Genomic DNA, 20,763 nt, shown 5'->3' with positions numbered 1-20,763 from the left:
TTTAGACTCCATCTCCCCCCTCGCCTCTCCCCCTTCTCGTTTGCCTACAGAACCAAACCAAACCAAACCAAACCAGTTTACAGTGGGTGCCAGCCAAAATTCACCTTTTCCCTTCAGCAGCCAAGACTTACTTGGATGTTTCTTTCTCCATGTGTATACAAATATACATACATACACACATTAGCCAGTTCTGAAATTGTAGTGACCTCCTTTGGGTTCCTGCTCTGGCCTGTCCCTGAGGCGCTGCTCCCACCCGACCCTGCAGACCTGCCTGCTCCAGGGCACTGGCTGGCTGAGGCTCCCCAGCCCTGGTGCACCCGTCCTGGCGGCCTCCCCAGGGACCTCTGGCTCCCTCGGCAGAGCTTTAATCCCATCAATGCCCCGTTTCTGAACTGGCTTCACAAACTGCAGACAGGACTGCAAACAATTGCCTCGTTTCCACAGAAATGTCATTATTTGAACAAAACTGAAACCCATTCTTTCACTGCATCCTCTTTACATTGGTAGTTTCACAAAACACATACTGCCCCCTTTATATTCAAAGTGGACTTCCTGATGCACAAGTTCAAATCCCAGCTATCATCTATCATCTTAATTCTTCTGGGACAAATAAAGTATTATGCAACATACCATATGTGGATATTTCAGCAGAGCTCTTTAGAGTCATGTCCTGTCTACCCAGTGTGATCAATGGTTATTTTATTTTTGTATATTTGGAATACTACATGACAAACCTCCATCTGGGTGCACTACCTAAACAAAAAAAAGACACAAGAGGTTGGGAGTCAATTCCCTATGTGACTTGGGCCACTGACATACCCTGGGGTATCTGAGACATCTGCAGAGGAATCTCACACACGGCATGGGATCTATAGGAGACTCACGGCAGCTTGTAGCCATGCATGATATCCCAGAACACAAACTGGCACTAGGCACGTACTTCAGCACCTGAAATGTCTCCTGAAGATCTGTGCAAATCAAATGTATGATGTATCCCTATTCCCCCAGGGTGCTGGGTGTCATGTTACCTTTATTTTCGCAGGACTGTATTAAGCAGTACTAGATGAAAGTCATCTGCACTTTAAAAATGCTTAAACACTCATTCTCTGAAAATGAGATCCCATTCCAGATTAGGCACACAAAGGAGAGACCTATCTCTGTACCTATCTGTAACTTCCAGAATGCTGACCTATGGAATATAAAATACTTCTAAGGCTATCAGTCAGACAGTATTAAAATATTCTGCTTAAAAACACTTCTAGTAAAGATAATTCATCAGTTAAAGTAGGGATATTATTTCAAAAATACTGCCCAAACTAGAATAAATTAATTAGCCAGGATTTGGATGAAAAATTAAGAGTTGAACCATTATCCAAAAGTAATACAAGCATGCAGATGATCAAAACTAATTTGAGCCATGAACTTTTTTAAAGGCAATGTTGGCCTTTATCAGGTTCATTGCGCTCAGTGCTGTGAAACTTGGAAGCAGGTGCTACCCCTGCTCTGGTTATTAGTCTCAATAACTAAGTCTAGTCGTTATTTGGTCAGGTTTGTAGGTGAAAAAAAGAAAAAAAAAAGAAAAAAAAGGTTTGTGTACAGCAGTCTTACTAACTTAGGAAATTTAGGTAAGTTTTTAAAAGACACTTTAATCTCCGCAAACTATGGTGGGTATAATGATGATAAGGTGATGTGACTAATAATTAATTCAACCTTTATTGATAAAAAGTTGAAACTGCCAGTGCTTTCAGTATCTTCTACATATTTAATATAAAACCATTATTAGAAACATTTCCTAAAACGTTTGGTGATCCAAAACACAAACAGGCTGTGGACAGAATCACACTATGTGTGTTAGTTGTGATACAAATGTGTAAAACTCAAGAGTATAGAGCCAAGAGACGCAAAGGCTGTTCTGGAAACTCACAATATTCCTCCAAACCTCAGCCTGTGACTTTGATTCCTGAAAACTGCCCAGTAATTCCACAGCAGAATTAAGTTTTTTCAGCTTTTGCAGAAAGGGTGGAACTCCCACTCCCCAGCCAGTGAAGCTGAATTCATCAAGGTTTGTTTTACTGAGCAATGAAAAATTTTCATAGGGAATGTCCAGGACAAAAAAAATAAAAAAATAGCATTTGCTATTTTTTTAAGCACAGCAACTATTTGGAGTGGCATCCTTTAGTCTATACATCCCTCGAGTTCATTATCAATTGCTAGTTTTTCCTAGTTACCTTCCAATATATTGGCAAACCTCTCTGAAAACTCCAAGGTTGACATTAATATTCAATGACTCTCCAAAGTTTGTGTAAACGATTTCTAAATACAAACCACCGAGAACACCAAATATCGCTGTTAAGGACCCATTTTATTTGTGTTTCCATATTTATTGCTAAAATCTCATTTGTAAAATTTGGGCTAAGTGAGTTTTTCACCGACAACAGAGCAACAGCTCTTTTTGCTAAACAGTGTCAATGCTAGGAAGGCATTCAGTGGTATGATCAATAAATCAATATAACTTTTTTCATACTGTAGATTATTTATTTAAACTCTTGAAGCATAAAACACTACCTCCAGTCCCAGTGAACTATATCTCATTTAGTTATTTTACATCAAGGACAAGACTTTACAAAACACTGTACCATCAAGATGAGTCACACATTCTAACATAAACAATACGAAACACAGCACTGTAGTACCAGCCTCAACTTTCTCATTAGCAGAATAATCATCTCAGCTCTCTTTTCCTGGCACTTCAAAACTCCATTGCTGGTTGTCAGACTGTATTTCTCCAAAGAAATATTTATCTTGAATTAGTCAACGACTTTTAGAGTAATAAAAACCTCTTAATTACTTTCTAGTCAGTACTGTTATGTAGCATAAAGAGGCCATCCACGAAGCCTTCTCTCAAACCCCTCCAGCTCTTACTAAATAAGTCTTTAGAAGACATTTAACCCAAATAGTTGTGAAATTGTCTAAGTGTTTTCTAAATTTCTGTATCCAGTGAACACTTAGCATAAGCCCCAGGGAAATAAAAGTTTGCGTGTGGTTTTCTTTTTTCCTCTACTTCTTTTTCTCGGCTTTCATTTTAGCCTTTGAAACATCGGGAAAGTCAAGCTATGTTCCTGTTGGTCTGCCAGAGCTGTTGAATAGGAAATTTCTTAACGCTTCAGCTGAAAAAACGTGCAATATGTCGGTAACACCAAGTCATGGTTTGTTACTTTCAGTTGGAGTACGAACTAAGGTGTTAAAACAAACTAAGCAGCGGGTTACGAGCCATCTGGTCAGGAGCTTTTGTCCTTTCTCTGACCACCTTTCACTCCCGACATACCTACATTAAGTCTATTATTTAAACTCTTCCAGGAGAAAGGACTAGGCAAGAACTTACACTTTTGGGGGTGGGGCGTGGGGGTGGTGTAGGAAACACTCCTTTTAGACGGAAAGAGAGAAAAAAATAATCTTTGTTTCCACACGGTAGCAGTCCTGCCGACGCCGATGGCATACAGGCACCAGCGCACCTGGGAATACCTGACTAAGGGCGGCCAGCTACTCCCATCTCCCTCGCAGGGACGAGCGCTGAGGCGACCCGCCCGGCGGCAGGCGGCAGCCGGCACGGCACCCTGCCGCCGAGGCACGGCCCGCTGCCGCCCGCCAGACCGTGAGGTGGAATCCGGGTCCGGGCTGCCCTTAAGTCGCCCGGCCGCGGCGGGGGCACCTCCGCCCCGCAGCAGAACTCCGCCGGCGAGGGCCCGAGGGGACCCGCTCGGGGACCGGGGCGACAGCGGGCCAGGCGGAGGCTGGAGGGGATCCACGCCCTTTCTGAGGGGCCGCGGCCGCGGCCGCAGCCGCCGCCCGCCGGTCGCGGCTCCCGCCTCGCCTCGCCTCACCGCCAGCGGCGCGCGGCGGGCAGGGCGGAGCGCGAGACCCCGCCCCGCCCCCCAGCAGCGGGGAAGCGGAAGCGGGCGGCGCGCGGCACCGGAAGCCGCTCTGCCTTTCCGGTGCGGGCGGCGTGCTCGGTCCGGCCAGCGCCAGCGTCCGCCGCCATGAGCGTCCCGGCTTTTATCGATATCACGGAGGAGGATCAGGTCAGCGGCCGGGGCTCGGCGGGGAGCGGGTCGCGGGGGTGTCGGCGGCAGAGCGAGGGGGCCGGGCCCCGGCCCTCGGGGGTCGGTCCCGCGGCGGGGAAGCAGGGCCGGGCCGGGCCGGGCTGCGGCGGCCTGCGGGGCGGGGGGCCCCGTCCCGTCCCGTCGCGTCGCGTCGCTGTCAGTCAGTCAGTCAGGCCGGTCGCCTTGACGGGGGCGCGCGTCCCTGTCCTGGCCAAGGCCGCTGCTCGCCGCGGAGCCCGCGTAGCTCGCTCTCAACTGCTGTGGGCTGTGTCCTGGAGAGATGTGACGGGAAAAGCGGCCGGAGAGATAAGTCTGTGCTCGCAGATTCCTCTTCAGAGTTCTTCACCTCCCTAGTGCTTTTGTTTTCATTTCTCTTCTGCAGTGCTTTTTTCTTTTTAGCAGAGGAAAACCCGTTCAGATACGGGCTGGAGCGTTGCGTACGCATCTTGGTTTTGCAGCGTTCTCGATACTGCTGGCATGGGAACTGTGAATTTTGTCTTTGAGCTACTTCTTTGTTTTGCCCTTGAATTTTAGGGTTTCCTGGTGTCTTTTAAGTGGTGTGTATATGCACAGTCGGAAATCTACAAGAAATGCATACACAACTACTGGCCTTCAGTCCAGTTTTCGCTTGCCATAATGTCTAGTAAATCCCCATCGAGTAGTTAGTCTGAAACATCTTCAGTACAGTAAGGGGTCCAAGATCATTTAGCTGTGTCTGATGGTACTGTAATGATTTGACATTGAACTTGATGTAAATGACGCCTGGTGTCACAGTAGCGTCCTGGTCAGAGTTCCCCTGTGCCAAAAGTTGTATGGCCTCATGCAGATTGTTTCTGAAGGGTTATGGTTCTGCTGCTGAAACCGTGGAGTGTGACGTTAATGAATAGGCCTGTCGCTGGGGGAAAGATATTTTCTTAGTATAGGCTTAAATGCTAATAAGGTAAGGCAGGTTGTAGCATTATGTTGGGAACTGTCTTTAACTTGTGTGAAGACTGTAAGTTCTGTCTCCTCTAAAGTGGTTTTGTTTATACCCTTTTTCTTTTCTAGTGAAGAAGCAACTGAATGGTTTTATTGTTTTGCCTGAAGTTTTCAAAGGGAGTAAAATAAAAATTCCCAAGAAAGCATCTTCGTCACAAAAACTTACTAGGCCTGCTTTCCTCTAACCTGTTCCAAGTGACACGTTCATACTGTGAGAAAGTTCAACAGTTGTGTGATCTATTCAGTTCCTGGCAAACCAGCCATAGCATGTGCAGCATCTTACGCTGAGTCGGTATTTGGGTTGTACGTTGAAGTGGAGGATTGTTGTAGGATACAAGGTGGTAGGGAGAAGTGAGAGGAAGTGTGAGCGAGCAGTGGGGGCAGAGGAGTGGTTGCAGAACAAAATTCTGTAAGAAATTTAATTACTTTGACTTTGCTGTTCACAAAACAACTGTTTTGTTTTGTGTATGTTGTCCTTTTTTTAAGGCTGCAGAACTTCGAGCTTACCTGAAATCAAAAGGAGCAGAAATCTCTGAAGAAAACGCTGAAGGTGGACTTCATGTGGACTTGGCACAGATTATTGAAGTTTGTGATGTGTGCCTGAAAGAGGATGACAAAGGTTTGCATCTTTAAGTCTTGTTGCTTTTGCTAAACATATCGCCATCACTGCTTTCAAACAATAACAGCTGGCAGAATTTAGAGGTATGTTGCATGGCTTGCATGTTAACACATGCATCTTTATAAAACTGGAAGTGCTTATTTCCATCATTGCCACTTAAAATTTGCATGTACTCTACCCCTCCCTTCATCAAACATCCAGCGCCCTTTGAAGAATTCAGAAATTGTTATGAAGGCATAGTGAATTGTTGGTAAAATAGGTTTTCAATCTGAAAAAAAAGTATGATAAAAATAAGACTTATTGTCAGTTACTGGCTGTGATGGCACAGATCAAGAAAAAGAAAAGTGACAACAAAACTTAGGACTAGACATCTGTAAGTAGAAGTTTTAAGGCCTAAACATTATTTGACTATTATTGTCTGAAAACACTAGGATTTTCAGTAGTCAGTAACTCTTTTCGAGTTAGGGCTGTAGATCCTTAGAAAGTGCACTAATATGTTTTAATGACACTGATAATGCTGCCATAGCCTTAAATGATCTTTCTGTGCCTGTTGTGCTCTGTACTAATATACAAATTCCATTTAGAACTTTTACATGTAAAAAATCAATTGCTAATATGAATAGTATATGTTGTTTGAAAGAATGCTTGGTTCATCTAAGAAAGAGTACTTAAGATTATTTCATGTTGCCTTTTACTGTAGGCAAATGAGTATGAAATCCTGGAGAAGCTTATTGCTCTGCTGTTTGATGTTCAGATGTCATTTCGGGGAATAAATAGTATTTTCCATATGTAATGAATTTTGTTCTTGCCCTTTGCCTAACTGGTATTTGGGCAGACTGTGAAAAGAAAACACAAAACCTGTCTGGTCCTGTTTGGAAAGGATGGAACACCATGCTTAAAACAGGAGCTGGGGAAGCTTTCGAACAGACTTTGTTCTTGCAGGTATTTTCCCTGTGGTCTGGGTATCCCTTGTGCTCCTGGTGAAATGTTTTACTGTACTTGAGCACTTGGTGTTAGTATTCTCACTACAGAACCATGGAGCGGTTTTCTGGATGTGCAGGAGGAAGCCACTGGTTTTTTTAAGACCAAAACCTGAAGTTCCTCTGACTTCCCTTATGTGTCAAAAGAGAATTCAGAGCAAGCGTGATATCAAATACCAAATTCTGTTTTGACCTTAGAGTGGTAATTCTTGCTTTACATGGAGATGTGTTGGTGAAAGACCACATGAGCCAAATCTCTGGTACATTCTGATGAATATCCAGATTGGTTACCTTGGCATTTTCTCTCTTTCACAGTTCTTGCTGGTGCAAAATAATCATTCATAGCAGAAGTAACTCTCCAGCATTAAATAGCTAGTGATGATTGCTGCTTGCAGTTTTAAACAGCTGCATGTTTTGTTTTGTGCAGATGTTGAGAGTGTGATGAACAGTGTAGTCTCTTTGCTTCTTATCCTGGAACCTGACAAACAAGAAGCACTGATTGAAAGCCTGTGTGAGAAGTTAGTAAAATTTCGGGAAGGAGAGCGCCCATCTCTTAGGCTGCAGCTGTAAGTATTGTACTGAGGAAAGTGAGACAGTGGTACCTTGCAAAGTCATTATCTTGTATGTCTTTAAATCCAAGTGTGGGGTGTCTGTCAAGATATGTCTCTCTGATGCAGGAAGCAGTCTTTTTTTTACCTCCTTTTTTCTTATCATAAAATAGAAGTACCAATATACTTTCTTTGCTTGGGTATTACAAAATTAAATTTAAAATGCATAGTTTTCAGCTCCTCTGCTGAAAATGGTTACAAAACTGGAAGCGTTTAAAATTCATCACGGACATAAGGTGCCACCAGGTGCTTTGGGTGTACTAGCGCGCGTCTTAATAGAGACATTTATATGCACTCCAGTAATGTTTTTTGAAACCTCTTCAACTCAGTTGTTTGTTGTTTGTGGTTTAGACTGAGCAATCTCTTCCATGGTATGGATAAGAACACTCCTGTGAGATACACAGTGTACTGCAGCCTTCTTAAAGTGGCCTCGTCATGTGGTGCCATCCAGTACATTCCAACTGAACTAGATCAGGTAATTAATGTGGTGCTTCAAGTTACGGCCTTTGTATTAACTGTGTTGCATCTCACTAAATACTAGTCAGAGTTGATACAGAATGTCTCTGTTATAAATTGCCAGAGCCTAGTGAAATAAGAAATGCAGAATACAGAATTTCTTACCTTTTAAAGGTCTGTCCACTGAATCTAAATCAAGTTGCCATTTATTTTCCATTTCTGATGCTGAACGTAGTTAGATGTGTCTGTTTCATTCCTGTGATAGTAATGAAAGTGAGAAGCTTTGATCAGGAGTGAGGCATCAAGTTCTTGTCACTTGCTCTGGAATCAAGAGTGCGTTAGAATTACTCATCCTTATTTAGGAAGTAACGCGGAGAGAACAGACTTTTGGCTTCTCATGGGAAAACTTCCAGGTTCTGCATGGGGAGCCTGAGAGTCAGAGGACCCAAAGGAGAAATCTCCGTGCAAGACCTTTTCAATCCTTTTCTGCTTGAGAGAAAATGAGAAGTATTTTCAGTTTTATTTTAGTCTTTTCCCCAATGCTTCTTTTTCACTTGTTTTCTACCTAGGTTCGAAAATGGATTTCTGACTGGAATCTCGGCACAGAGAAAAAGCATACTCTTCTGAGACTGCTGTACGATGTCCTGGTAGACTGCAAGAAAAGGTATAAAAGACAAGTAATAGATACTAGATAACTGTATTTTAAGTTGATGTATTGTAAGTGATCTGTAGGGAAAGTATTTCTCGCAACACTTTTAAAATTAATCTGTACTGATAATTCAATCCAAATATACCTGGGTCTTTTTCTTTTTATGTTTTTAAGCACTCTTATGTTAAACCAGTGTTTCCAAGAATATTAAAGTTAGTAGTGAATTAGCTGCAAATCGCAGACTCCCGAAATAAAACTATTGCTTTCTATAAGTATTAATCTTTGAGCATTGTAGCATTATGCCAAGTTTATTATTTAATTACACTTTTGACATTTTAGTGCGTGGTAGTGCTATCTCTTACTTAGTGATGTTGGGAGGCTTATCAATCACAGTTAACAGAATCAGTCTTTTTATGTAAACATTACCTTTAGGACAGAGCTTTCCACTAGTCGTGGAAATTAATGTCCACAGAATACCTGCTTGGCCACTTTAAATTATTATCCTGGATCATAAGAAGCATCTTTGATCTAACAAACTTGGCAGGCCAGTATCTTCTGGCATGTAAAGTAATCCTGTGTGTATTGAGTCTGTAAATTAATGTAAGTCTTAACTGAGAGCTGTCATCAGTTTATCTTCCAGATGTGATACGATGTATTGACTGCATTGGCCAGGGCTATAGAGATGGGCTGGTATCCAGAAGTAGTTTCAGCATGTAGTTCCACAACAGTTTCAGCCGGTCTCAACTGTCCCTGCTGTAGTTTGGGATGTGTGTGGGGGGGGTGTGTGTTGCTTCCTCCCGCCTTTCACTTTGTTTTCTGAGTTAGTTTTCTAAGTTTGTTTTTTTTTTATTTTCATAGTGAGGCAGCATCAGGACCTCTACACTGGTGACTTACACTGGTAGCAGAACTGCACTTGTGTTTTCTACTTTGCATAACCTTGTACTGCTGCAGAAGGAAGCAATTCTGTCCTGTACCCCCCATTCCTGTTCTGTCCCCTTCAGCTACCAGCACCTGTGTGTGTTTGTGCATTTGTGCAACTGCGGGGTGGATTGGACTGGGGAGGTGACCTTGCCAGGGTTTAAAAAAGGCAAGTGTGGAGCTGTTATAGGAGGAGGAGCGTTTCTTCTGGCAGGAGAGTTAGCTTATTCTGGCCTAGAAATGCTGTGTCAACATAGCAGGATCATTTTTAACTAACCTCAACTTAGGGATGATTAATCCTTATGGAGTAGTTACACTGTGAGCTGCATCATTATTGGGAATTCCTATTCCTGTTACTAACACTAAAATGCTTTTGCGTTGATAGTACTGTATGACAGATTTGAGATGGTCAAAATAATTTCAGAAATGTTAATCAGAGATCTTATACATTGCTTAGTGCTTACTTTGTTTCAGAAGTATTACACTGATACTCTGCAATGCCCCTACTCTTTTAAACACTTCTCATCCTATTGATTTACTGAGAGGTTTTAACTAGCTTAATTCCCATACTAACTATTTTTAGCTAGTCTTGTTATCAAATCTGTGGATTAAACTTCTAATTTTTGTTTCCAGTGCTACCAGTAACCTTGCTACCAAATGGTTTTTGCTTACTAATAATAGGTAATATTTGCAAGTTAGGCATTAAAAACTTTCACAAACCCTGTAATATATTACTCCTGCACTCAGTGTCCTTACCATCTGTTGAAGCTTTGCACTGAATGGGGCAATTTTTCAGAGCACTTGCACTTCTCTCCAGAAAAGAAAACAAGAATTGACCTTAGCACCTTTGACCTGGTTCACTCTCCTGGATCAGTGGGCAGTATTTGCGAGAGTATGGGAAACTCACAGCAGCATTCCAGCTTTAGCACTCAGGAATGTTGCTCTATCTAGCAGTATGGGAAGTGGGAACTGAAAATTAAGTAATAAAAATAATACCTCAGTTACAGTGTTGATTTGTAATCAAGGGAAAAGAATAATTGTTGAAAAAAATTGAGTTTAATTTTTTTGCTTTGGTTCGTTTTATGTTTTAACTTCACTCAATGTGGCAGAAGAGATGGTTTTCCATAGCTAATAGACTTTTCCCCAATGGATAAGTTAGTAGTGAACAGATTGGTAGCTCATGAGAAGTAGATCATGTAGATGTTATGTGTGGTGTTCCTTTTCCTGCAGTGAAAGTAAAAAATTGTTCTATCAAATCTTTTCCAGTCACTTTCTGGTTGAAGTTTCTTCTTTCTGATGATCAAAATCATCTTGATCTCTTCGAAGAGGGATTTTTATCTTTCCCATGATCAACTGAAGAAAAATTGGTGGTGGTGGCTGGAAAACAGATGGCTGGTGTGGCTTGTTTCTGAGATCTGTATTTGGTAGCTGAACTTTGCAAGAGATTAGTTACTTTCTCTGCTGCTTATGCTCTGTGCCATAAAGGTTCTGCAGTAGAGTTTTGTGCCTCAGCTGCTTTAGTCTTCAGCATTTTCCTAGCTGTGTTGGTATGAAACTGCAAGGTAATGCAACCTGTTTTTTTTTCCAGTTATAGATGGGAGTTTTACAGGCACGCACGGCTTGCATGCAGCCAGAGAGTTGAGGTCTGCTGTGAGGCCCTGCCAGGCACCAGCCTGATGCAGTTTACAGCTGGTCTCTGCTATTGACCTGGCAGGATTCAGAGTGGGATTAGTCCTGCCCAAGTTTACATTCAAACAGGTCTGGCAAGTCTGGTTATTCATACCTGTAGCAAAAAGCTCAGCATGTCAGGCATCTGCAAAATAATTGTTTCATTTGATTTTAATTCCATTTAATATCATGTAATGTAGAGGGACTCAATTCCAACATCTGAATACTCTGTATTTTTTTTCTTCCTTTTATCTACCATCACTCTTCAGTTCTCATTGGCTTTTTGTCAAGTTATGCATCTAGACTGGCAAGTGGAGCCAAGAGTACTTGGGCAAGCTGTCTTGCTAGAAAAAATGTTCACATTTGCATCTTAGGTGAGATATACATGTAGCAATGAGCTCTGGTAAAATAGTGATCTGTATTACTGCTTTAAACATTCTAATTTATGGTAGTAATCTGATGCTGAATAGAATGAATAAGATTAAAAGGCCTGCCATATTTGCTGAGGCTCACAAGAATTTAGCACAGAAAGTTTGGGAGTATTTGTCTTGTAGCATTCTGATGTTTCCTAGAAATACAAGTGAAAGATTCCACTCCTTCCCCACTTCAAAAAAAAAAAAAAAAAAAAAAGGTGGGGGATTGCAAATACTATTTGAAATTAGTTAAATGCATAGTTCTCAATTTTTGCTCCTCAGGGAAGGGGGAGGAGAGGAAAAGTTCCAGAAATCTGTACCACAGTGCTGAAGTGTATAAGATCAGCTACTGAAAGCTTATATTAAATAAGGAGTCTTGTATTGTTAGGTTGAATAGCACATGAGCTGAGCCTCTTTCTTTGAATGTCTACATAGTATCAGTCTGTATTAAACTGGTTGTTTGTTTTCACTAGAACATCTAGTGTTGATAAGATTTCACCAGTGCAAAAATCATAGTCTGTCATAGACTGATTTACATGCAAATGGTTCTGTCATATATATAGCTGTCTAAATTAATTTTATTTCACCGATACAGAGCTATCAGTTCCTCTACACACCAATATCAGTTGCCATGAGAAAACATAAGCTGACCTTTTTAATGCTGGGTCTTAAAACAAATGTTTCATTCAAGTTTACATCCCTGAAGATAGTTTTGGAATAATGGCTGGGACCTATAGAAAATTCCCCTGCCTTGGGCACAAACTGTCTTCACTCAGTATACATCCAGATGATATATGGTATTCCTTGTTTCCCACGATGTCTTAATATTTGTACTGCATATCCATGAGATCTGGTAAATTCTCTATGAGGACAAAACCTCACTCTGTAAAAAGGTTGTCAAATAGTAGTATTGTGAGATTTAAAATAAATACCCATATAAAGATAGTGTAATTGTACTATAAAGCCAATTCAGACCTGTGCTGCTATATGGGTTAAACCTGTATCACAGCACAGTATGTACTGGGAGTGTTGTGTTGGTTTGTTCCTTCCCTATGCAATTTATGCCATTAACTTAAGTAATTAAAGTGAATTGAAACTTTATTCTTGCAGAGTTTTTTCTTTTAAGGAAAGTTTTGTAGGCCTGTTAGACCACGTGGGGAAATGTGTTGTATCTGAAGAGCTTAGCTTTACACTGTAGCTCACTGTACTCTGGAGAGTAGCATCCAGCCTTCCTCCTGTCCACTGAGGAAGTACATCTTAGTAGAGTAGTTGCCAGTCTGTGTATGTGCATGGGAGACTTCTGCAAAGCACACGCGCACATCACTGAGTTTTGGTTGTGCTCTTACTGTTGAGTTTTGGTCATATCTACATCCACACCCTATCTTGTTCAAAGGAAGTAGTAAGATGGCATCAGCAAAATCTATTCTCTGTATAGAAGGACTCTCACAGCCTTCTATTTTGATAGTTAACAAGAATTCCAGGAGAAATAGGAAATAGTTTTTTGTGTGTATACACACAGCATAATCAATGCGTATATTTTTTTGCTGAAAATTTTGTAAAAAGCATCAGCAGTTGCTGGCCTCACTAGTGGTAAGAACTGTTATGTGAACACAAATCAAAATCTGTTAAAATGACAGGGTAACGGTCTCGGAGCTGGTTTGCAGTAACTGATGAGCCGTTGTTTACAAAATAATCTGGGTAGACAAGGCTGTAGGTTTACTTAATTTTCTTAGAATGAATTGTTTTTCTAAAAGTTGTCTGTCAAAGCAATGTTGCAAGCTGCTTGCTTCACAGCAGCCTAAGCCAGTCTAATTGCTGGCTGCTTAACTTCATCAGTAAAATGAGCAGCTCTCACTGAATACTTGAAGAGAGAATCTGTGAAAGAAGAGGCAGCTTTTACACAGTCATTTTCCTGACCATAAATATTCTTTAAGATATGCCATTTTACATTTGAAATAAACTTTGCAGTGCTACTTATTCTGCAATGATTAAATCCAGATGTGCGTAAGAGGAACATTCTAGTGAACCATATAAAGCTGTTCCTAGCTCAGAAAGCTTTTTCCATAACCAGTAGGTAATTTATCAATTTAAGAGAATGAAATGAAGGGTGAAGATAAACATTTTGTAGAACAAGAATTGAAAGAATACATCTAGTTAATTTGTTCTCTCCACTAGAATTAAAATGGATCATCTACATCTTTTTCAAGTGTAATTTAATTTGACCTATAACATCATAATGGAATTACTTAAATATTTGAGTGTCTTGTTTGAACTATTTTTTTCAGCAATCCTGAGGTAACTTTGTTTTTTTTCTGTAGTGACACTGCAGCAAAAGTAATGGTGGAACTACTGGGAAGTTACACAGAGGACAATGCTTCTCAGGCCAGAGTTGATGCTCACAGGTAATACTGACTTCCCAGTTTCCTTAAAAGTAGCTTTTTCTCAATTGCTAAATTATGTTGATTGCCTTACTATTAAGAGTATCGAATGGCCTGGCAGGCAAGGGCCCTGACACAGCCTCTTTTCTATAGCATGGCTGACTTGATTGAGAGTTTATCTGTGCAATCTACAGTAGGTTTGGTTGTTTCTAGGCAGAGTCAGGTTTACTGCGTTGTGCAAGTGCACAGGTGTGTTTCTTGTCATTGTTGAGAGATCAGTCAGCCTCGGGTAAGGACTTCGTTTACATCAACTGTGCAATCAAGCTTTGAATTGGCATCCTTTATTTCAGATTTTTTACTTACTGATTGTTTGATTCTCTAACTTCGAGCGTTCTTTTCAAATAGCACTTTGGGTTGAAAAGAAATTCTTGCTCTCTTTTCTGTGAGCAAGTACTAAGGATGTGAACTGCACAGAAATAAACTTACTTGTTGGACAGGCTGGGAGTGAGTTGATTCTTAACAGTGTATTCTCCCCACTGGCCAAAATGAGTAAAAGCTTGTATTTTGACATTCTACCTATCATGATTCTTCTTAGGAATTAGATTTTTAATAAGTTGTGTAGTTCTGCCAGGTGTGTACAGCCAGTAGTTCTCAAGGGAGTTGTTTATACTTGAGCATGGAGGAAAATCAGGATGACTCATTTTGAAAATTAAAGTGTCTGCATAAATGAAAACTTCATTGACCATCCTACAGCAATCTGAGGGTTTTTAGATCTGAGAGAACACGTCTGCCTAGGGTTTATCATATTGCTGCGTCTATGCAGACCTTAGGTTCTTCTGGGTGTATGTTATGTGGCAGGGTCGTGGTCTAGGCCATCGGAGCGAGTGTAGCACTGTCTTCTCACGTGCCGCTGAACAAAAGCTTTCATCTAGAGTTCTAGAAACACTTTAGGTCTTTTTATAGTCTGGAGCTGCAACTGATGAATCGTAGGCCTTGCAGTGTTTGGTATTGGGGGTTTTCTCTGTTTTGTGTCATGAATTCAAGTATAATTAATCTTCCTAAACAACTTTATTCTGTGAAATTTTAGGAGGACAGTAAAAATACCTCTAGGAATGAAGGCGGGGCTGAAAATAAATGCAGAGATGGGAACAGTAGGGTGATCTGTAGTCTCACCACCTGGCAAATTTCGTTTGTGATGCTGGGCAAATTACTTAATGTTTTCTGTTCCTTGTTCTTTCCATCTGTAAAATGAAGATTAAAATTGGAATGTGACATGTCTTACATTTAGGAATAGTTGAAAACCCTTGGTTGTTTCCTAGCAAGCAAGGATTGAGTTGCACTTATTTATAAAAATGTGTATTGCTGTAAAAATAAGCATTTTCCTTTTCTAATTAGATGTATTGTGCGAGCATTGAAGGATCCAAATACCTTTCTCTTTGATCATCTTCTTGCCTTAAAACCAGTCAAATTTTTGGAAGGAGAACTTATTCATGATGTAAGTAACTTTGTTTTTAGTAAGATGGTTTGATATCTGTAGAGTGCCTTGGTTTTTTAGTGTCTTCAAATTTATTAGAATAGTTATCTATGTCAGTAATATTGAGCTGCAACGTACTATTTCTTTTAATGCTTTTAGAATTAAATTAAAATACTACATGTGAAATGTTTCCCTTTAGAAGGTTCAGAAACTCGGTTACAAATCCCGCCCTCACATGAGTTCTGTAGCAAAACTGCCTTTCAAGTCTGAGAAAAGGAAATAAGCACAGCACAGATTGCCCTCAGCTATTGACAGAAGACAGAATTTTAGCTCTTAACGGTTTATTTTTCTGTTCAGTACCAATAGTTCTCTCCCTCCCCCCCCCCTCCTCCAGTTTACAGGGAGGGAAACATAAGATAATATTTAAACTGTTCTTGTATTTCTTTTCCATCTTCTAGCTTTTGACAATTTTTGTGAGTGCTAAACTAGCATCCTATGTCAAGTTTTATCAGAACAACAAAGACTTCATTGACTCCCTTGGTAAGTTTTCAGATCACTACATTTCTGGCTATTTACATGGCTTAAGATATGGAAGCTGCAAAGTGCTTCAGTTTGATCCCATATATTGAAGCCAACAAAATGTAATAGGAATTTTTAAGAATGGTTTAGAGTTTGTAGACTCTAACCTCTACTAGATCATAAATGGACCATCTAACTGTGGTTTGTTCTACTAGGACAAGCTGTTTTATGTTTGGAAGTGAACTGTGTTTTTCCCCACTTCTTTTCTCTTAAACCTTTTGGGAGGGGAGCTTTAATGCATTGATACTCTAGGCTAGGCCAGAGATTACAACTTTATTAAGCCAGCAGCTTGTATAAATCCCTTACAATTTTTTTTTATGATTAATAACTTTATAACAGCAAATAATTCTCCTGAACAGTAAGATAAAACATGCAAATAGTGTGTGTGTGTGTGTGTGTGTCTGCGTGTGCTGATGCATTAGACCTAGCAAGCCACAGTCTGTCCCAGTTAATTTGTTTCATCACATGAAGCAATGTGATGGAATGTTAATGTCAGCACCCTCTTTATTTACACACTGTGGAAAAAAGGAGTAGTAATTAACACTTTGACACTCCCCCGTTGATGTGTAATTGACTGTTTCAAAGGAGCACTGGTTCATAAGCTATTGCATGCATTAAAATTACGTTTTTTATATTCCAGCTTTTTAGGACAGGGGTCAGTGACAATGCAGAGATTGCTCAATGATGCAGATTTTTTTATTACTGCATTAAGGTTTTGACATATTGGTAATGAATAAATGTTTCCATAAAAATCAATTTTTTTTTTTTATAACTTTGATTTTGAAATGACACTTGAATACTGGCTGAATGCATTTGAGGAAAGGCATAGTTTTGCTAAAACAGAGTTTAGTGCAGCCTTTCAACACATGCATTATTTTGCTTAATGGAGTGTGGTATAATTCTGAGAATAATTACCCTCAAAGGTTTAAAATGCTGGTACTTTGGGTATTAAAATAATGGAAATATCAATGTAATTTTTTGTGGATAAAATTAGCAGCAAGTTTTTGGTAGTTTGTAAATCTGTACATAGGATAAGCATACCTTTTGTCGTATGTATTTGAACATTAGTTGTGTAGACATCTTAGGCTTTTCTTTCATAGGGGAAAGTGCTTTTTGTATTGTAATTATTTTTATGTATTGAAATGGTTTATCTGTTAGTTATTTGTCCACAGAAGTATTTGCTGTAAATGCTGTTATGCTATTGTTTGAATAAATTTATGGAAGATTAGTTAACACATATAAGTAGTATCAATCGTATAATATACAGTAGTCACAATTTCTTTGCCTCCCTGTATCTGGGTTTACATCTGTGAACATACAGTGTGTGCATTTTCAATATATCTAGGATTCACATCATCTTAGCAAAATCCTTAAATATGTTTTGAAAGACAGCCTTCAAGTTATCTTGATTTCTCGCCTGCTTCACGGTGTACTTGTAAAATTCTGAATGTCTTTGAGCAGCGGACAAGGTAGAGATTCTGAGGCAGTGCAGACTGGAATGCTAGGAACCTGGTCTGAGCATTTCAGCCATGCATTTGAAAAACAAGGGCAGTTTGGTACAGAAAACAATACTATTATTAGATGAGGCATTAAAAATTCTTCAGAACACCTGTGATCTGTTCCCAAAAATAAACAGATTTTTAACTATGCTTTAAAGTTTTTTGTGTTTGTTTTCTTTTTTTTAATAACTTGCCAAGATATTGTGCTTTAAAATAAAGGATATTAATAATAGGATTTCAGTGACAGTAGAGCATCAGCTTTAGTTCTAACCCTTCCTGGATAAGGACCAATTAAAACTAATCTATGAAAGCTGTGCAGTGAAGGCTCCTACAGGTGGCATCAGTTTGTTACAATTTGTTGTTTTATTAATGCTGACAACTTAGGCCAGCAGTAGCATTATCTGTGTCAACTGAATCGCCCTAACATGTCCACATTTAATCTGGTATTATCAGCAGTCTTTTTCAGAAAGTTAATCAGCATCTCATTTGCATTTGTTAATTAGGGTTAATGTGTGCTAATTGATTTTTTGATGCTTGTAGAGTTCCATTAAACCCAGTTAGGTATAGTTGCTGGTGCTCCTCATTCGTGTGAATTATGGTGATCACATTTTTGTTGAATCAGTGCCAAACAGGGAACCTGCATCATAATTATAGCTAATTAACACAACATGATGTGCTGCACTAATGTGCTTTCCTATTAGTGTATGGACGTTATAAATTCCAAACTTAAATATTTACTGAAGCAGTGTGACTGTTTATAATGTCATTCCAAAACAAAATGATTGACATTCATTTTAAAGAAGCTTCCACTGAATCTTAGTCGGTACCTCACACAACTCAGATTAAGAAATGCCTTGGTTCATCTGAATGTCTTAACTTTGTTGACCTAGCCTTTTTTTTTCAGGAAAATGGTCTCTGATTTAGACATGCAAGCCCTTGGCTCAATTCCTCGTGTTGCCATTCATATGATCATGTAAAAGATCTAACCTAACTTTTAATATCTGTTCCTCTCTTCTTGAAGAACGCTTTTTTGCCACACTAGGTGCTGTAAGTGTACATGTGACTCATGATGCTTTTTTTCTGTGGTATAAACAGTTAATTCAGTGCCAAAACACGTTCTTCTGGCACAAAAATGTTACGTTGCTAAACCATTACTGAGAGAGGTTTATTTTCAAGCAACTACATGAGAATGAGCGGTGAGGCTGTAAGAAGGTTTTGACATTACCAGTCATGTATTTTCCATTTGTTGTTGTATTGCTGTTCTTCCAGATGATGCAGCTGAAAAATTCATTTGCACCCTCACCACCTAAAATTCTGTTAAGATGATGTTTTCACTGTTTCAAAAAAATCTCTGTGCTTCAATTTTGTAGATAATTATTACCTTTTACTGAGAACAACTGAGTCTTGATGAATTCACAACTAAACTAGCTATTTTAGCAAAACACAAGGAAGATGCAGGAATTAATGTTTTACCTCAAAAAATGTTGATAAGGACAGGTGGAGTATTTTCTTGGTGTGAAATAAATTTTAAATTATTGGAAGTATATATAGTAAAAATAACATGAAAAAAATTAATTAGTGAATTATAATCCATATCCATAAACTATCAACGCTTTTACACAGGCTTATTGCATGAACACAATATGGCAAAAATGAGGCTACTTACTTTCATGGGAATGGCTGTAGAGAATAAAGAAATATCATTTGACACAATGCAACAAGAACTTCAGATTGGAGCTGATGATGTAGAAGCATTTGTTATTGATGGTAAGAACTGTTGTACCATACTTTACACAATGCTAATGAATAATACCTTTTAGTCTTCTATGCTAACGTTAAATATTCAGAAAAATATCCATTTTTAATTTCTGTGTTTGTTACAAGCTCTAGCTGCAAAACTTCATGCTTAAAGACGTGCCTAACTGTTGTCTTTTGAACAGTGTTTTTCTTTTTAGTGACAGCAACTGTATTTCATGTAATTCTTCATAGAACTAATACATTGTTTGCAGGTTTAATTTGTCATCTGGTTTTGTTTGCCGTCATTAAAACAGGATGTGTTTGTAGGGGAGAGAAGTTCATAAAAATTGTACAGGATATTGCTTTAATAGGTTGGCACCAAACAATAGGATTCAGGCATGACCTTCATCTTGTTACATCATTTTGCTTTTCTGCCTACTAGACTGTTAAAACCAACAGCAAAACAATATTAAGTGAACTGCTGTGTTTTTATGTTTTTATTGATCTAATTTTGAACATTTTTTATGCAGTTTAATACCTTTGCACTATCTTGAAAATATTGCTCAAAACAGCATTACTTTTTTGCAGCTGTAAAGACAAAGATGGTATACTGCAAAATAGATCAGACACAGAGGAAAGTAGTTGTCAGGTAAGACTTAATTCTTCATAGCATTTTGCAGAACTTAGTGTGTTCTAATTATTTCACTTACATGTGTAGAATATTTTAACTAGAAGCAAGGTATTGTTCCTATCAGTTGCTGGTAGTTAAATAGTTGCTATTTATCATAATTTTATTAAAGCTCACACTGAATGTGATTAGCTTATTTAATGAAAGAGTCCTATTTTCCAGCACATTTCATTTAATGACCTGATAGTGACAAGAATACTAATGACTGTTGTTGCTTTAAATATTTGGGAAGGCTACAGAATTCTCTAACTGGTAAAGTGCAGCCCTTTATATAGAGAAAATAAAAATTTCCCTATTCACTTGTGAGACTAAAGTAATGCTATGAAAGAATTAATAGGTGAGCATGACATCTAGTAATCATCATCTGATTTTGTTTTACTTCTCTAGTCACAGCACACATCGGACTTTTGGAAAGCAGCAATGGCAGCAATTGTATGACACTCTGAACACCTGGAAACAAAACTTGAATCAAGTGAAAAACAGTCTACTCAGTCTCTCAGACACCTAAAAAAATGTAACATCACTATAGATGAAATTTATTCAAAACTTTGACAATTTGTGAATGTTTCCAAAATGTATGCAATTGGTTTAAAGAAGCTAAATATTCTAAATTGCAACACACAAAAAAAAGCAATAAAACTAACATGGGAAAATATCTTCTGTTGATTTTCTTACATAATTGGTAACAAAAAACAGTAGCAATATTGGTTATGCTTCTTTTGTTCTTGTTGAAGTTTACAATATGAGGATCTTTCTTTATAAGAGTTGGTGGGGAGGAAGGGAGTGAGATCAGAAAAATGATAGTGCAAGTAATTGTAAAGTAAGAGAAAATTTCCCTTACACCCTAAAGGAGGAAAAATGTGAACCAGTTAGAAGTGAAGCTTTATGAAGGAAGATCTGCTGCCTTATCTCTGTAAATCATACCTGGTGCTTTAGTGTTGAAAGAGACCTTATTGATACAGAATCAACTACAACAGATATATTTAAATAATTTGGCAGTGAAGATAAGCTGAAGATTT

The 20,763-nt window shown here is 39.1% G+C and overlaps 1 protein-coding gene across 1 annotated transcript; it reads left to right on the top strand.

The window, feature by feature from the left end:
* Positions 1-3,935: 3,935 nt before the first annotated feature.
* On the top strand, positions 3,936-20,399 carry EIF3M (eukaryotic translation initiation factor 3 subunit M). Its single transcript, XM_052811403.1, has 11 exons — positions 3,936-4,079; positions 5,565-5,697; positions 7,105-7,243; positions 7,637-7,760; positions 8,311-8,405; positions 13,708-13,791; positions 15,163-15,262; positions 15,700-15,781; positions 18,943-19,086; positions 19,645-19,705; positions 20,132-20,399. Exons 1-11 carry the CDS (start codon positions 4,038-4,040, stop codon positions 20,250-20,252), a joined length of 1,125 nt encoding a protein of 374 aa, XP_052667363.1. The 5' UTR covers positions 3,936-4,037; the 3' UTR covers positions 20,253-20,399.
* The last annotated feature ends 364 nt before the right edge of the window (positions 20,400-20,763 follow it).

The sequence above is a fragment of the Harpia harpyja genome, chromosome 16 (genome assembly GCF_026419915.1).
Source record: "Harpia harpyja isolate bHarHar1 chromosome 16, bHarHar1 primary haplotype, whole genome shotgun sequence".
NCBI lineage: Eukaryota > Metazoa > Chordata > Aves > Accipitriformes > Accipitridae > Harpia > Harpia harpyja.
Note: the sequence above shows the minus strand (reverse complement) of the source record. Positions and strands in the feature narration are given on the sequence as shown.